This window comes from Photinus pyralis, unplaced genomic scaffold (assembly GCF_008802855.1).
Source record: "Photinus pyralis isolate 1611_PpyrPB1 unplaced genomic scaffold, Ppyr1.3 Ppyr1.4_LG2, whole genome shotgun sequence".
In the NCBI taxonomy this organism is placed as follows: domain Eukaryota; kingdom Metazoa; phylum Arthropoda; class Insecta; order Coleoptera; family Lampyridae; genus Photinus; species Photinus pyralis.
Window position 1 is genome coordinate 3,777,283 of NW_022170403.1, and position 16,706 is coordinate 3,793,988.

The following is a 16,706-nucleotide window of genomic DNA, read 5'->3' on the forward strand; positions in this document are numbered from 1 at the left end:
CCATGTAAACAAAAATTTCAAAGGGCGACTCGACAGCAACTCATTTTTGATCGCATAGTAATACTGTCTTACCAATAACGGAAAACATTTTGAACATTTATTGAAATAAAGGCCAACTTTAGAAAATGTATCATATTAGTTGATTTTTTAATTTGCACGATAATTACTAACCTAAATGTAATGCTATTTGGTATGGTTGGAAAGCATTTTTTCAGAGCTTTCCAACGACGTATCACACATGGGGGGTTACTATTTAAGATTTAAAAGTTGGGGTGGCTAGGGCGCAGGGGGTGTGAGGGGGTGCGTCGCCAACTATGTCATTTTGATTCTCCCTCCGAATTACCGAAACGGATTTTGATTTTTTTAAATATCTCGTTTATTTAGGTACTAAGATATGGGGGGTGGTAAGTTTTCAAATTGTCACCCTGTATATTATTTCCTGAACTAATTATACGTTGGACAGGCCCGTGTGTTTTTAGTAGATTTTTCAACTACCCTACCTAAAAGTACAGTACCATCGTATAAACCCTGTAAAAAGCTTCAAATTTTACTGCTAGTGACTCTCGTCTGAGCTTTAGACGGACATCATTCGTGTCTTTTTAAGACTTTCGAGATGCAATTAATATTCCCCACCAGAAAATCCTAAATTTGAAAGTCCAAATTATCCACTTGACTGGTTATAAATTCAATTTTATTTAAAAAAACATTAGCTAGTAGAACATTGTTGGCGCATATTAACATTTTAGATACGTTTCAGGATGACACTTCCTTTCATTTGGAAAATATTGAGAGTAACTAAATATTTTTCCCTGAAGTCAGAAATACTCAGGTTGAAAGTTGTGGAAACGTTAGCCACCAGAAAAAATCAAAATCAACTCACCTCATATGCCCACGTACAAGAAATTCCAGTAAATTTCCTGACGCATCTCCCAAGCTCAACATCTTCATGGTTAGAGTAAAGATTCCTAAGACATTCCTCAATATTCGGCACGATGCGTTTTAAGGTGTCCCTACTTAAAATAATACCCGGACCACCCATGCAGTAATTCTCGTTCCTTTTCAGAGCCAAGGACCGAATTTCGTGGGGTTTCCCTCTTCCGGCCTGACCTATAAACCACGGTTTGTTGCTGTCGACGGATCTCAGTAGTTCTTCCAGTCGTTCGGTTCTCACGTAGAGATCGTCGTCGGCTCGAAGAAACCATTCGTACTTGTCAATGTAATTGTCGTGCATGTACTTCAGCATCGCAAACGATTTCCTTTGGGGCGGGTAGTTATCGTCAATGCCGGACAGTGGGATGAGAGGTAATTCGTTGCTTCGCGATTCTTCCGAGCTGAAGAAGAGTATTTTTCCAGGCACATTTTTGCCCCAAGTTTCGTAGACCGCTTTCGCGCGCGTATTTACGTATTTTTTTGCGGTCATTACACCGGCCAGTAAAAATTCATTGGTATCGTTAATTACACTTTGGATATATTCGCCACTATCGTACACGTCATAATTCGCAACACACGAGCTAACGTTCTTCCGCGTCTCGCCGTTTTGTTTAAACAACGACGTCGAGATAAGTCCGACAATTACACCAATAAACAGTTTTAAAATTTTTCTTTTTCTTGCCATAATTTAATATCACTGTTTTAAAACACTCGCTAATTTCCATCGTTAACTTTTATTTAGGTCTATACCATATTTGATTGTCATTAGTTTAATATGTAAATTAGAAGTAGTTCGTATGCGCCTGGTAAGCGTCGTGTTAATACTATAAAATAATCCTTCATTCTGCATCAACCTCTGAACTTTGTGCCATCGCGCATACATGACATTGGGGGATTTCTTTGTAGATTTGCTTCGTTTTGTTATTAACAAATATCTCGGATCGATCTTTCGAAGTGTGTCGCTATTATTCGCCCATTGACAAATTCCAATTCAACGTTGTATCTGTAACGCCACAATTTTAGATAAAATGTATTAGCGGTCGCCGATAATGATAATGAGGTCAATTTTTCCGCATCGATTGTAATCAATTTCTATTTTTAGCTGCGTGTGCAGTTTTTCTGAATAATTTTTGGCTCATTGATAGATATTATACAGGGTGACAATTTGAAAACTTACCACCCCCCATATCTTAGTAAATAAACGAGATATTTAAAAAAATCAAAATCCGTTTCGGTAATTTGGAGGGGGAATCACAATGACATAGTTGGCGACGCACCCCCTCACACCCCCTGCGCCCCAGCCACCCCAACTTTTAAATCTTAAATAGTGACCCCCCATGTGTGATACGTCGTTGGAAAGCTCTGAAAAAATTCTTTCCAACCATACCAAATAGCATTACATTTAGGTTAGTAATTATCGTGCAAATAAAAAAATAAACTAATATGATACATTTGAAATCTGTCGTATTTAAAACGCAACCGGCGAACATTAGACGAACTAAGACAGAGAATAATTCAAGAATGTCGAAATATTGCAAAACCAACATTTGAAAAGGTTCGACAAGAGTTTGAGAATAGATTATAACTGGCGATCAAAAATGAGTTGCTGTCAAGTCGGCTTTGGAAGTTCAAGTTAAATACGATTTTCCATGTTTATTTTTTGATTTGCACGATAATTACTAACCTAAATGTAATGCTATTTGGTATGGTTGAAAAGCATTTTTTCAGAGCTTTCCAACGACGTATCACACATGGGGGTCACTATTTAAGATTTAAAAGTTGGGGTGGCTGGGGCGCAGGGGGTTGGAGGGGGTGCGTCGCCAACTATGTTATTGTGATTCCCCCTCCGAATTACCGAAACGGATTTTGATTTTTTTAAATATCTCGTTTATTTACTAAGATATGAGGGGTGGTAAGTTTTCAAATTGTCACCCTGTATATATATATAGTACATAAAACCGAGTTTTTCCATGTGAACAATTGGAGAGATACGCGTTGCTTATTGAATTATTCAAAATTAATAACAAAATAAAGGTTTTTTTCGAAAAATACCTCCCACTTTGACTTGCAGTATAATGGTTTTTAATTTACTTTGAAAAAGAGAAGTGCAAAGCGGCATTTTCTTATAAGATAAAAGGGTAGTTATCCTCCATTTAAGGTTTGAAAAATATTTCACTTACTTCTAAATCCATATTATGAATACATGGAATGAAAATATAATATGTGTGATTTTGTTTTTTTCTTTCATATGTACAGGGTGGTTCAAATTCGTGGCTCACCATTGCGATCTCCGTAACGGTGAGAGAATGCAGTGTAAGTAATATTTTTGAAAAATCTTTGGTCATCATTCATCAACATCGGCAAGAGAAAACATCATAGGTGGTATCGTCGCAGCAGCAGTAGTAGCAGTTTCGAGGGTTCGAGAAAGAAGAGTTGGCATTGTTTCCACCCTATGAATTTGATTAACAGAGCAAGTACAACGTTAAAAGGCACGTTGTAGATACGTGGCGAAAATCAATTATTTTATTATCAGTTTATTAACGTTCATTTATTGATAAGTATTAAATTTCATGTATGTAAAAAAGAGAAGTGCATCGGGATTAAAAAGCGCCAAAGGTCATACACCTAACCTACTATAAATGAGCCATATAATGAGCGGCTGATTACGCATTTGAAATTTTTTTGTACCGTATCTTTCCAAACCTTGCGTATTCAGTGATTGGTTTCAAAACTCTAAAATTCACGAAATGATTACAGGGTGTATAATCAGGAATGGAAGAATTTATATAAGTATGAAAAAGTACAGCATCTTCAATTGTATAAATATGATCTTTTGGCAATAAAAATGTTGTTCATGGTAAAATAAAATAGAAAACTTCAAGATCAGCCTATTGCTTGCTTTGTGAATCCCAAAAACATCTTAGAGAATTTCTATATTGCCATATTTAAGATTTCGCAAGTGACTGAGAGGTGGATATCATCTTGAACCTTATTCTATCTTTCTCACAGTCTATGAATGAGAATTCTGACTTAAAATCTCGAAATTTCGGATTTTATCTCAAAATTTTCGAGTTGGCACATTAGCTAGAAGGAGATACATTTATTAAACGTGTTATTGCTTTAAAAGTTATGGTTGACCAGTTATCTGGCAGTGACACATCCCGTTTACTGTCCATTTGTTCCGTCTCCCAGACGTTTTGTTTGATTAAACCTCCACAGTTACGCTCAGAATGTATTCTTCGCAGTCCAACTGTATAGCCTTAAGGGCCCTCTACATTTTTAGAGTCTGCTTGCACTCGCAAGCTTACTTAACTAAAATACAAGACTGCGAAAAATTAAGTCACAATCTTGGAAAAAATTTGGAATTGTTGTGTATCGAGAAACTTCAACATTATTTTTAAACCAAGCTACGGAAAACAAAAAAAGTGAGTTAGGATACCGTTAAGAGAAAATAGATACATGCAACAGTTTACCGTAATTTGGAACCAAACAGCCTGTTCTTAGAGTTACGAAGCAAAAGTAGACCAGCCTGTATATCAAAAGGTATCATACAACAAAATCAAAATAAAAAATTAAAATAATAAAAAAAACAGAAACCTATCTTTCAGAACCAAAAGTTAAAAAAAGTGACACAGGATTAAGGATTCGTGGGATCCCCCTCCCTGTATCTAGATAAGAGTGCTACATTCTAGCCCGTTAGAAAAACTTATTAGGTCAATGAAGCTGCTACAACATAAAACGCTGTCGGGCAGAAAAATCTATTGACAAAATACAAAAATATTTTGCAATGTTGAAAATCAAACTATTGATGTTTCTTCTTGCAATATCTTGAATTATGACGAGATAAATCTCTCTAGAAGAGGAATTAAATACCCACAGCAAGTTATGAATACGTTTAAAGCATCCATACCTATCTACAGGGTGTTCTTTTGGGAGCTCTAGTTAAACGTTACTGGGAATGTGAAATAGATAGCTTTTTGAAAATTTGTACTTAGGAGTTAGGTACTCTGAAGGACGAATCGATGTAAAAGCACTTCCGAAAATACTGGAAGCAGCTAGTATCTTTTTATATTATTTTGACTTTAAACAAAAATGTCGGATGCAGTCGGTAACTCGAAAGTTAATTACTTGAAAGTGCGCTTCAAGTTTTCTTTTAGTGTACTTTAATTTCACTTCAATTAATTTTCACTCGATCAATTGAAGAGTCGCAGCAAAGGTGAATATCACACCGATTCAAGAACAATTAAAATCCTGCCTACTGGAGAAGTTCGGTGAAGATACTCTAATTATTGTCGGCACTCCTTAAGAAACGAAGATCTGTTTCAAAAATACAGTATATATAAAATACCCACTGACAACCGGTACAGTACAATGAAATCTGATCGCGAAGAAAGAGACAGAGACAGAGTAGCAGAAGCCATAATTTAAAAAGATATTCGACCTCAGGCGAGACCTCAGGTGTAAAATAGGACTGAATATCCGCCCACTAACAAATTTTTGATGTTGAAACGGTAATTCCACAAACTTGTTCGCTCTCTTGGCCACCGTTGTAACAAAGAACAAGAAAGAGACAGAGACAGAGTAGCAGAAGCCATAATTTAAAAAGATATTCGACCTCAGGCCAGGCGAGACCTCAGGTGTAAAATAGGACTGAATATCCGCCCACTAACAAATTTTTGATGTTGAAACGGTAATTCCACAAACTTGTTCGCTCTCTTGGCCACCGTTGTAACAAAGAACAAGAAAGAGACAGAGACAGAGTAGCAGAAGCCATAATTTAAAAAGATATTCGACCTCAGGCCAGGCGAGACCTCAGGTGTAAAATAGGACTGAATATCCGCCCACTAACAAATTTTTGATGTTGAAACGGTAATTCCACAAACTTGTGCGCTCTCTTGGCCACCGAATTTTGTCAAATTTCTTGAAAATGCGTTTTTTTTTAAATTTTTTTAAGTGCTCATCTCGACAACTGCCAGTCCAAGAAACAAAATTTAAAAACGTACATTATATGAAATTTAATTCTCTGCAACTTTTTTAGGTGAAATGCACAGAAACGAAGATATAAGCGAAAATTTGAAGAAAGTTCCGATTTTTTTTGGTTTTCTTTTGTGTCGGCGGGGGCGGAGGGGGGGAATTATGCATTTTGTATTTTAAAAACTTATTAACCATCCTAGACACCACAAAAATGTGGAACTCTTTTTGTCTCTGTTGGTTGGATGATAAAGGGGTTTCAAAAGCTTTATGAGAACTGTACTAGCACATGTTCCGGGAGCTTATTGATTTTATGACAAACACCTGCTCTTAAGATCAAAAGCATCTAACATCTACAGAAGTTTTTACGGGGAATCATTATTACCGAGCAAATTGGAAAGACTATTCTTTATACTCTAAAATCGTTCAATGAAGAAAATGTTACAAAAAGAAAAGCCCCAACAATCGCACATTCAATAGTTGTTGATTGTTTCAGTTTTAAATATTGTTGAAGAAACCGGGCATTAAGAGCACACCAAATTGGTGAACGTGTAAACGACACCTTAGTCTAGTATATAAAAAACACTAGAAACCCATGAACATCTGGGGAAGGTATAGCAGAACAAAGGAAAGACGCTGAAGAGCACCAGGAAAATGGGTGTCATGTGAAAATTTTTTGCGTAGATGAAGCAAATAAGGAGGATGAGTAACTACAATACTGACGCTGAACAAAATGAGAATGATGCAAGCGAAAGTGAAGATCAAGAATCATCAGATACCGGAACTACAGCGTCGTATAAAGGAATCTTTGCAGGTCTACCACAAAAACCCAATTGAACATTGCATAGGCAGGACTGAAGTGAATATGTAAAGTCGTTTAGAACGATGGTGCCATTACACAAATTTCCAAGAAAATAAAATCTTAGATTTAGTAATGTATAGAAGTTCGGCTACAAATGTTACTAGATAAATAACTTAATGTTGATCACAAAACTTGACACCTCCCCTTTAAAGTAATATACTTACAGTATGGCTTTTACACGAAAATATACAAAAAATCCTTTGCAAAAGTACCACGGTAATCTCGACGGTAATTTAAACGTTTAGGTATTCCCTACTGAGGGTGGATTTTGTGCAAAAACCTTTTGGTATCTTTTAAAGCAAATTACTAATTATCTCCTTCTTTTTGTGTTTGTATCTTGGGATTATTACATTTAACTTTGGACATTTATTTCATAATAATCGCTCTTCTTGTTTTACCACCCTTTGCACTGTGATTCGTCTGGAAAATTAACTGCTTTTTCTTTCTGTTTTGAATTACCGTTCTCTGTTATCTCCCCCTTGAAAGCCACCCGTCCAGATATTATTTAGACCGGAACCTCTATTCTGTGCCAATCCTGGTGCCAATACCATGGAAATTCAGTTACAGTCACAGCTGCCTTTAGTCGAAGAACAGGTAAGGTGCCGCCCGACTGCTCGTTTGGCATACAGAAAGTTCCAGAAGAGGTTTACCCGTAAATCAAACCCTTTTTTATAGCACGTTACAGCAAATTTTCGATTAAAATATGGAAGACAATTGAAAAAATTCGCACCCCCTTATTTTTGTTGTAAGGTAAAACAAAGTAAAGTGATTTTTGTAGGTTTATAGAATAGTGCTTATTCTATTACAATAATATTGCATTACGTTCAGTTCTTCTGTTTTCCTTCCGTAATCAAGCTCCTTCAGTCTCTAATTTACGACCTGCTTTAATGCGTTTGTCCACAGTACGTGCTTTTCTTATATATTATTATAGAATTTGTCTTAAGAGGCTATACCATCATAAACATACACGCATGACGCCGCCGCCTACGATGTTTGGAATGCAATGCCTGTATATTTCATAAGTCTCTTCCCTTCCCTATGGTTCAGAATACAGTAATGATCATAAAACCATTTTTGTAATGAAGATTTTTTGCCTATGGCTGATGAAAAGAAATGAAATGAAAAAGCAGGAAATTTGATTTCAAAATTAAGAGTGTTAGTGTACAACGAAAATGTGCAGAACTATCGCCGAATCCCGATGAACCATCCCTGAGGTCTTGAGAAATGTAATTTGAAATATGAATCTGAATCAAGATGGTAATTTGTATTATTAGTGAAAGCCATTTCGAGTAACGAGCGATCTTTAAGAAAATCGTGAATGAAAACTCCTCGTCCCATTTACAAATTTGTTGGGGGTTGCAACTAGAACAGGGTTAAAGCTACAAGAGCTTCTTTTGTATAAAAGTCGACCGGTTTTCGGATTTTTGTAAAAGTGTTTATTTTGCCGAATATTAGCTGTGCACAAATTTTTGTTGGAGTACCTTGTATTAATGTAAAGCTCAATATGCACTAGTACAAAGTATTTTACATTAAAAAGGGAGTACATTTCATTTTTGTTAACTTGTGTTGTGACACCCCATCTCTTGCCAAAATTGTAAAATAATTTAGTTAAAATTCTATGTTTCCAGGTGTCTAATAATTTGGAATTTACACAAAAAATTGTACGTTAATCGGTGGGTCAAAATCTAGACCATCCTTGATTAAAGTCCAATGTTAATTTAATGAATAGGTAGTAACTTGTAAAAAAAGGTTATCCAATAAAAAAAAGCGTACCAACATCACTTAATTCTTTGCACAAAATCACAAGTAATAACTACACATTTACGACGGACGTCCTTAATTAATGTTAAGGATTTCCGAAAAAAGTGCCTAAACCTGTAATGGAACTACACGTTTATTTTTATAAGACAACGCGAACAAACAGCATGATTTATGACAAGTGTGACATTCCACTCACTACTTTTCACATATTTATGTTAGATATTATTATGCAACATCAATGTCCTTTAACCTTGAAGGTACAGGTGTAATGTTTATTTATCTGGAAGGTAGATGAATAGTCATTGCCTATTGAATTTCTGTTTGTTGACTTACTTAGAACACAGCTTTAATTAACGATCATTCAAATATGAGGACGTTATTCGGAATGAATTCATGACTAATACGTTAAATGTATGTCGGCAGTCAAAACGTTAAATAATGTCACTTAACTGTAATTTAATATGAAAATTGTAACGAGCACCCAACTTGTAATTACATCTATTCGTCTGAAATAAGTAGGATAATTTGACGTTTTACACCTTTTTGTATTTAAATTTCTAATTTTCAACATTCTGTGCAGCTGTTATTTTGTCAACTTTGTTCATAAAAGTCTCGCTATCAACGTTTCAGTCGTCCGTTCCGAAATTTCAACCATAATTATCAAGAAATGTATGCGAAATTTTGAAATCTCACCTAAAAATTCATCTATGAACAAAACTTATTATAAAAAGTGATAGCAGTTTGAGAAATATTTACACATTAGAAATAGGGTGACTAAAACCAGTAGAAGAAGTTTGGTCTTCATCAAAGTACCTATACGTAGTTATCGAGTACTAACTAAAATAGCGCCAAGGGATAAAATAGAGGCCATGCAAATACGGGAGAATAATCCCTGGATTGAACATATCAAACTGTCGTATATTTACGTGAGGTATCTATTGTTCAAGTGTTAAACGAGTACTGAATGGGGACTCAACATAAAAAATCATCAACAACAAAATTAATACGCACAATAATTGATAAAGACCATTCATAAAAGTCACTTCTCAGTTGATTGCTTATGATTACAGCTGTGTTATTTTTATAATTTTGAAAAATACAGATTCTAATAGTTTTACTGATTTTATAGCAATTATAAAAGGACTCTGAAAGAAGAATTTACAATCCTCAGGGACACAAGCCAATAACAAAAATAAAACGTACTTCTGGTAATGCCATTTTCAAATTTTCACAATAATTAAACTATATGACGAATATGTAATGCCGAAGGATTTTAACACAATTTTTCACTTAAAAAAACTCAAGGTATACACGTACGAATATTATTTAATAGTATACGTAATTTGACGACTGAAAAACTAAATATGTTAACTCTAGAATAATGCATAAAAATTAGCCATAAAATGCTAAGTACACGAAAAGTCCGTCACAAGCCCACATTTACATAGTAATAATAATTTTCCCATATAAATGTACCTACAAATACTATAAAGGTACCTAATCTACATAATCGAATTTTCTACAAAATTCTGCACGGGATTGAGCTTTGATCACTTCCGCCTGTACCTTAACGACCCACAGTATTACTACCTGAAGAACTTGTTCAATTTTTACTTTTTCAAGTCTTCCAATTTTATATAAAAACATCGCGCGCACCGTTCCACTAAATTAATAATAATTAAATGTGTCCCTGTTTCTTCATACCTTCTACTTTAAACAATTTAAATTCATACTGTCTAGGATGGGGTGATCAGTAATTTTACGCGATTATCTTCATTCAGTTTAAATTGGTTACAAACCTTTCTTAATGCATAAATTGTAGACCGCGCGATCTTTTCGTCTAATATAAATTGGCACTCTTTTTACGCGCTTGCCACTGAAAGTATGTGACCTTTTTTTTTGTATTAACCAAAACTGAACTTGAATCACTAGTTTAGAAACTCGCAGAACTGTACACGGTCGGTGGCCTCAACAAACTGCCGGCATTGTGTATAAGAGAGGCTTCCAGTGGAAGCTGTCAGGCCCCGTAGAAACTACTTTAGATGAACTAAAACCAGATCAAGATCGGCATGAATGCAACAAAAAAATTTTAGATTTGAATGATCTTTGGTTAGGGGGACTCTAAAACGGAGACAATTTTTTTCGTGGGCTCGTTTCGTTTTGTTCTTTTACTGTCTGTCTGTCATCTGGGCACGAGAACGGTGATTGGTGCATTGTAAAATTTGGCGATCGTCACGTGCCTTTAATTAGTGCTTTACGCTCACTTACGTAAGCTGATGGAACCTTCAATTTTTATCGTAAAAACAACGTTCGACAATTAGTTTTTTACATACGTTACTTACGATTAAATTTGATTAAGCAGAAATATTAAGTACGTGCTTATCTTCCTACTTCTTTGTCGGCTTTGTTAATATTGTTAATGAACCTAGCGCAATTTTGTATTGACCTTGATTATTGATTGTTTCGGTTTGCCACCGCTTAATATCTATGGATATAAACATAAAACATTAATTTACAATTTATGTGCAGTAAATTTGAAGATTTTTTAAGCAGTTTTGCATAAGAGTATCGCCTATTTACCCCATCAAATATTATGGCAATCGGAGCAGGTGAAAATCAGGTCATGGCAATTTTATTAGTGCATAATGGAAAACCCTAAATCAATCAAGAGGTCATTTCATTACGATTAATTTGTTGATATAATATTTATGCATTTATCATAAATATAAACTGCAGAGTGTAATGCTTTTTTTTTAGCTTAATTAAATTAAATAATGATCATATTCACATGCGGTGGAAGATTTTTTTATTTTATTTGGTGGAATAACGCCATCGCCTGTCGGCTTGGTGCATAATGAGCAATTAACAACCAACAAGGTTCATGTTATCTCAGTACTGAATATTAAACAAATCGTGGAGATGTTTCGCTGTGCCATATTCGAAATTTCCATTAAAAAGTCTCTAAGTGATGTGTTATTTAGAAATGCCTAGTACGATTAGTTTACCATGAAAAAATTAAAAACGAAAATCAGAAATTTTTCGGGGCTCAAAAAAGGCAGTGTATAACCTTCCTTTTTTTTACCAAAAATCGACTACACCAAAATTTCTCGGGAAAACACTTTTTCTTATTAATTTTGGTGCGTAGAATCCAAAACAATTGGTACTTTTTCGATCAGACTTCTCAATCAAAAGTTATAGACTAGAAACCAATTTCGAAAGAAAATTCAAAGGGCTGTAACTTTTGAACTAGAAGCCCAATCTTGGAACTGTTTGAAATTATGGATTCTACAGGCCACATTCTATAAGAAAATTTTTTTCCGGGTCGATCTGAGACAATTTTTTCTTCGGGGCTCAAAAAAAGGCAGTTATTACCTTCCTTTTTTACCAAAAATCGACTGCACCAAAATTTCTCGGGAAAACACTTTTTCTTATTAATTTTGGTGCGTAGAATCCAAAACAATTCGAACTTTTTCGATCAGACTTCTCAATCAAAAGTTATAGACTAGAAACCAATTTCGAAAGAAAATTCAAAGGGCTGTAACTTTTGAACTGGTAGCCCAATCTTGGAACTGTTTGAAATTATGGATTCTACAGGCCACATTCTATAAGAAAATTTTTTTCCGGGTCGATCTGGGACAATTTTTTTTTCGGGGCTCAAAAAAAGGCAGTGTATAACCTTCCTTTTTTACCAAAAATCGACTACACCAAAATTTCTCGGGAAAACACTTTTTCTTATTAATTTGGCTGCGTAGAATCCAAATCAATTCGTACTTTTTCGATCAGACTTCTCAATCAAAAGTTATAGACTAGAAACCAATTTCGAAAAAAAAATTCAAAGGGCTGTAACTTTTGAACTAGTAGCCCAATCTTGGAACTGTTTGAAATTATGGATTCTACAGGCCACATTCTATAAGAAAATTTTTTTTTCGGGTCGATCTGAGACAATTTTTTTTTCGGGGCTCAAAAAAAGGCAGTGTATAACCTTCCTTTTTTACCAAAAATCGACTACACTAAAATTTCTCGGGAAAACACTTTTTCTTATTAATTTGGGTGCGTAGAATCCAAATCAATTCGTACTTTTTCGATCAGACTTCTCAATCAAAAGTTATAGACTAGAAACCAATTTCGAAAAAAAATTTAAAGGGCTGTAACTTTTGAACTAGTAGCCCAATCTTGGAACTGTTTGAAATTATGGATTCTACAGGCCACATTCTATAAGAAAATTTTTTTTCCGGGTCGATCTGAGACAATTTTTTTTTCGGGGTTCAAAAAAAGGCAGTGTATAATCTTCCTTTTTTACCAAAAATCGACTACACCAAAATTTCTCGGGAAAACACTTTTTCTTATTAATTTGGGTGCGTAGAATCCAAATCAATTCCTACTTTTTCGATCAGACTTCTCAATCAAAAGTTATAGACTAGAAACCAATTTCGAAAAAAAATTCAAAGGGCTGTAACTTTTGAACTAGTAGCCCAATCTTGGAGCTGTTTGAAATTATGGATTCTACAGGCCACATTCTATAAGAAAATTTTTTTTCCGGGTCGATCTGAGACAATTTTTTTTTCGGGGCTCAAAATTATTAACACGTTTCTCTAATTGGGGTTGATGTTAGGTTGTTAAAAAATTCTGTTTTAATTGAAGTGTTTTACAATGAATTTATCGTTTTTTGTCGTAGCATGAAAGTGCTGAAATACAATGATAGGCGACGCACCTCGTGTGGATTGTATATTTTGTTACTTTTAATTATCAGCTGCAATTTAAAAAAAAAGCTATATGGTAATTGATTTTCGAGAGAGAAGTACTGTTTTTGTGGTGCACCTCAGAGCTAACCGGGCATACACGCTTTGTACCTATCTTGTGATATAATATGGCATCATTCCGCGCTATAATTCTCAAAATTAAGCGTAGGTACTGGAATAAAAGTAGCTGCAACATTTACCTACTAGAATAATGGACTAGTGGGGGAGGATTGAGAAATAATAGAATATCGTTCTAAATTTGTAAGAGCCTAGCTAATTATCAGAGAAAATGAAAACAAGGTTATTAAAATTCCGTAGAAAATTGGCATCTTAATTATCCTTCGAGTTCATATACAACGCGCAAATCCCCCTTAGGCTACCAAATCTCGACTTCATATACCTATAATTTCCAAATAAAATAGGTACTGGTTCACTTTGGTCATAAATCTTATGGAAATGAGAAAATAATATCATGCTATTCCTATAATTACACCTAACGCACCTGTCGTCTTTTCGCCACCTTTCCCTTCAGTTTTCCAAATTACTTTTTGCTGAAAAGGGTTATTGATTTAAAATTGTTTGTCAAAGGTTCGTTTGGGTTTGGGGTTTTTAGCATTTGTAGAGGAGCATCCATGAAGTTATCCTGAATACATAAACGCTCTGGAAATGACTGAGAGTTCTCTCTGCTCTGTAATATTTACAGGAGAGGTTGTCTAAGCAGCACTTAGGCACATCAAAGGCTCAAAGTTTTTCGACAGCTTTATAGCATCTTGACAGTGCAAGAGAACTTTTCAAAAAAATCACTAAGTATATGAGTGGTATTGGAAAGCTTATGCAAGCTCTGTAGCAGAGGCTGGAATTCATATGAAATATTGGTTACCAGTTTTGCACTACTCCGATAGAATTATTTTTTAAAAGTTCTGGTTCTACGACTACAACTATTTTGAGGTCTTGCTTCATTTCCAGATTTTTTCGGCTTTTCAACTGGAGTAAATAAAAAAAGAGTCTTCGTTATTATTACTTCGCTCTTAAGTTTAGTTAATTATTGTTAGCCTGAATATTCGTCTAACTGCCAACCTTTCCAAACCATTCTAGCCTCTAAAGCTGTGCAAAAGATAGCAGCCGCTCTAGAAATGGTCTGGTAGAGCAGGAGTGCATGGACGAAAAATGCAAAGGGGCGTAACCCCGGGAAATTATTATTATTATATTTATTAAAAAGCAGTATTCCTCATCACCCTTGATTTAAAAGCTGTTCTGTTTGAGAAACTTTTAAAGTTAAAGCAGATTTTATTGAAAATATATTAATTATAAGACCATTTTGTATTCCAAGTTTTATTTACTTTCTTATGTTTTCTCAGTCCATTTATGTTGCCCCAAGAGGTATATGTCAGTGTAATGTAACCAAAAGAGCAGTTGCTTGAACGCGAACATTTCGTGGTACAAAAATTTGGCAACAACGCCAAGTAATTGATTCTAACCTCAATTTTTAGTTTTCAATTTTGTTTGAATTTTAATTATTAATAATTACAATGTTATTAAACAGATGTAATTTTACATACATGTGTAAATTGTTTAATTTTGTACTTATTTTTAGGTCAATATCTGTTACCGTTCCTTACTGAAAGTACTTTACCATACAAACCCTTAGTTACAGTTCGTTATGCAGCGAGAAAGGGTACACGTGAGAGAAGGGAGAAGAAGAAAGTTAAAGTAGTTAAGGAAAAAGTTGCGTTTATTCCACATAATCAGCGTGATAAGGAGAAGTAGGTATATTATGCTCGTAGGTACCGTTATATTCATATACAAATTAGGTTGCTTAAAAATCGTCCCAAATTGAAGTTTGATGATTCAGCGAAGCCCACGCCTATTGATAACGTTTATATAATGCGCAAGTATAAAATGATCACGTATCCGTTCGTCGAAGCCCTACAATGTCACAGGGAGACGCATCATCCTGACATGTATAACAAACCAAACGCTGATGTACAAATTAAGATAGAGCTCAATATGGTTGCAGAGAGAAAGGTAATAACATAGCACAATTCTTTCCATGTAGTATAATCTTATTTTAGACACGTCTCCTCGACAACTTTACACGCATGGCACCTATGCCTCATAAAATAAATCACGGAGAAGAGCGATCAATTCTTGCATTTGTTAAGGAAGCCGAATTACAGGAGGCCGCCAGAAAGGCAGGTGCCAGTTTGGCCGGTGGCGTGGAGTTAATCAAAGAGATTCAAAGTGGATCACTATCTCTGCAAAACTTTCACTTCATAGTAGCTCATCCGAGTATACTCCCAGAGCTGGTTTCGATACGAGGGTTGCTAAAGAAAAAGTTTCCAAATCCGAAGAATGGGACTTTGAATGCCAATTTGCATGACAGTGTAACAAAATTTATGAACGGTATCACGTACAGCGCTATTAAAGACGAGTATGAAAAAGATTTTGGTTTAATCGAAACTGTAATTGGCACAGTAAGTGTATTTTTGTTTAGGTGAGGTTTAGTTTAGTAATTCTTGTAGTTGGGTATGGATGATGCTCATTTGGAAGAGAATTTCGCTAGTCTTCTCCTGGATGTTTATGAGATGAAACCCAAACGTTCAGGTACTTTTATTTCAAGGTAGGTTCGCCTTGTGTGTCATTACTTTTTGAATTTATTGCGAACTGTAGGTGCTTGATGATTAGTCCGCCTTCTCGTGAGAAATTCAAAGTGGACCATTCTGTTTATCTTCCTGTTGAACAAGTAGAAGTTGCACAACCTGAAGAGGAGGAGGAAGAACCTGTAGCTGAAGCAGCTGCATCATAGATTTAGTTGTAAATTGAATGTTCAGTAGATAATAAACTTAATTAGTATATTTCATGTGTTCTTGAATTTTTCTAAGAGCCATTTTGTGTACTTACAAGATGATTGAAGTCTCCTTTTAGCAAATTTTGGATTCATTTCTGAATTCATTTTATATAAACCAAATTGTGGATGAAAGTACATTGCTCAGATGTAGTTCCCTTCATTGCATTCTTTCTGAACCCATAATCTATGAAAATTTAACGTAGGTAGGCAGCATTTCAGCATAGGTGAAAGGAAAAAATAAAACTAGTCATTTTTAGACGAAAGTAGTCAGAGTAGGTGGAAGCTCTATAAGATTTACGGAGTATTCTAATTGCTTTTCAGTGCAAGGGAAACTCCTAGATTCCAATTGGTGCTTGAAATCTGTAGAACTGAACTTGGATGGTGAATAAATGTATTCTAATCTAAGACGATTTCTGAGGACTTATCTATGTTTAGAGCACCTGTGTACCCTTCTGGAGCAGGCGAATCTTGACCAGAGCCTTCCTGCCACTATGGCTGGTGGAGCGTGGCGCGAGGTCGAGCATGGCAAGGCCAACTGGTTCTGCAGATGTAGAGATGGTTGTTTCTTGAAGCGCCATCGAAGCAGGAATTGCCT

At 35.3% G+C, this 16,706-nt stretch overlaps 2 protein-coding genes across 2 annotated transcripts; one reads left to right on the top strand and one right to left on the bottom strand.

Annotated features, from left to right (window-relative positions):
• Nucleotides 1-871: 871 nt before the first annotated feature.
• LOC116163795 (chondroitin sulfate synthase 1-like) lies at nt 872-8,714 on the bottom strand. The gene is made up of 2 exons (XM_031477912.1): nt 8,541-8,714; nt 872-1,933 (listed from the first exon to the last, which is right to left on the bottom strand). Exon 2 carries the CDS (start codon nt 1,613-1,615, stop codon nt 872-874), a length of 744 nt encoding a protein of 247 aa, XP_031333772.1. The 5' UTR covers nt 1,616-1,933; nt 8,541-8,714.
• Nucleotides 8,715-14,694: 5,980 nt separating this feature from the next.
• On the top strand, nt 14,695-16,118 carry LOC116163748 (50S ribosomal protein L1-like). The gene is made up of 6 exons (XM_031477848.1): nt 14,695-14,808; nt 14,858-15,026; nt 15,075-15,288; nt 15,336-15,737; nt 15,786-15,883; nt 15,934-16,118. The coding sequence occupies exons 1-6, from the start codon at nt 14,793-14,795 to the stop codon at nt 16,067-16,069; spliced, it is 1,035 nt and encodes a 344-aa protein (XP_031333708.1). The 5' UTR covers nt 14,695-14,792; the 3' UTR covers nt 16,070-16,118.
• Nucleotides 16,119-16,706: the final 588 nt, after the last annotated feature.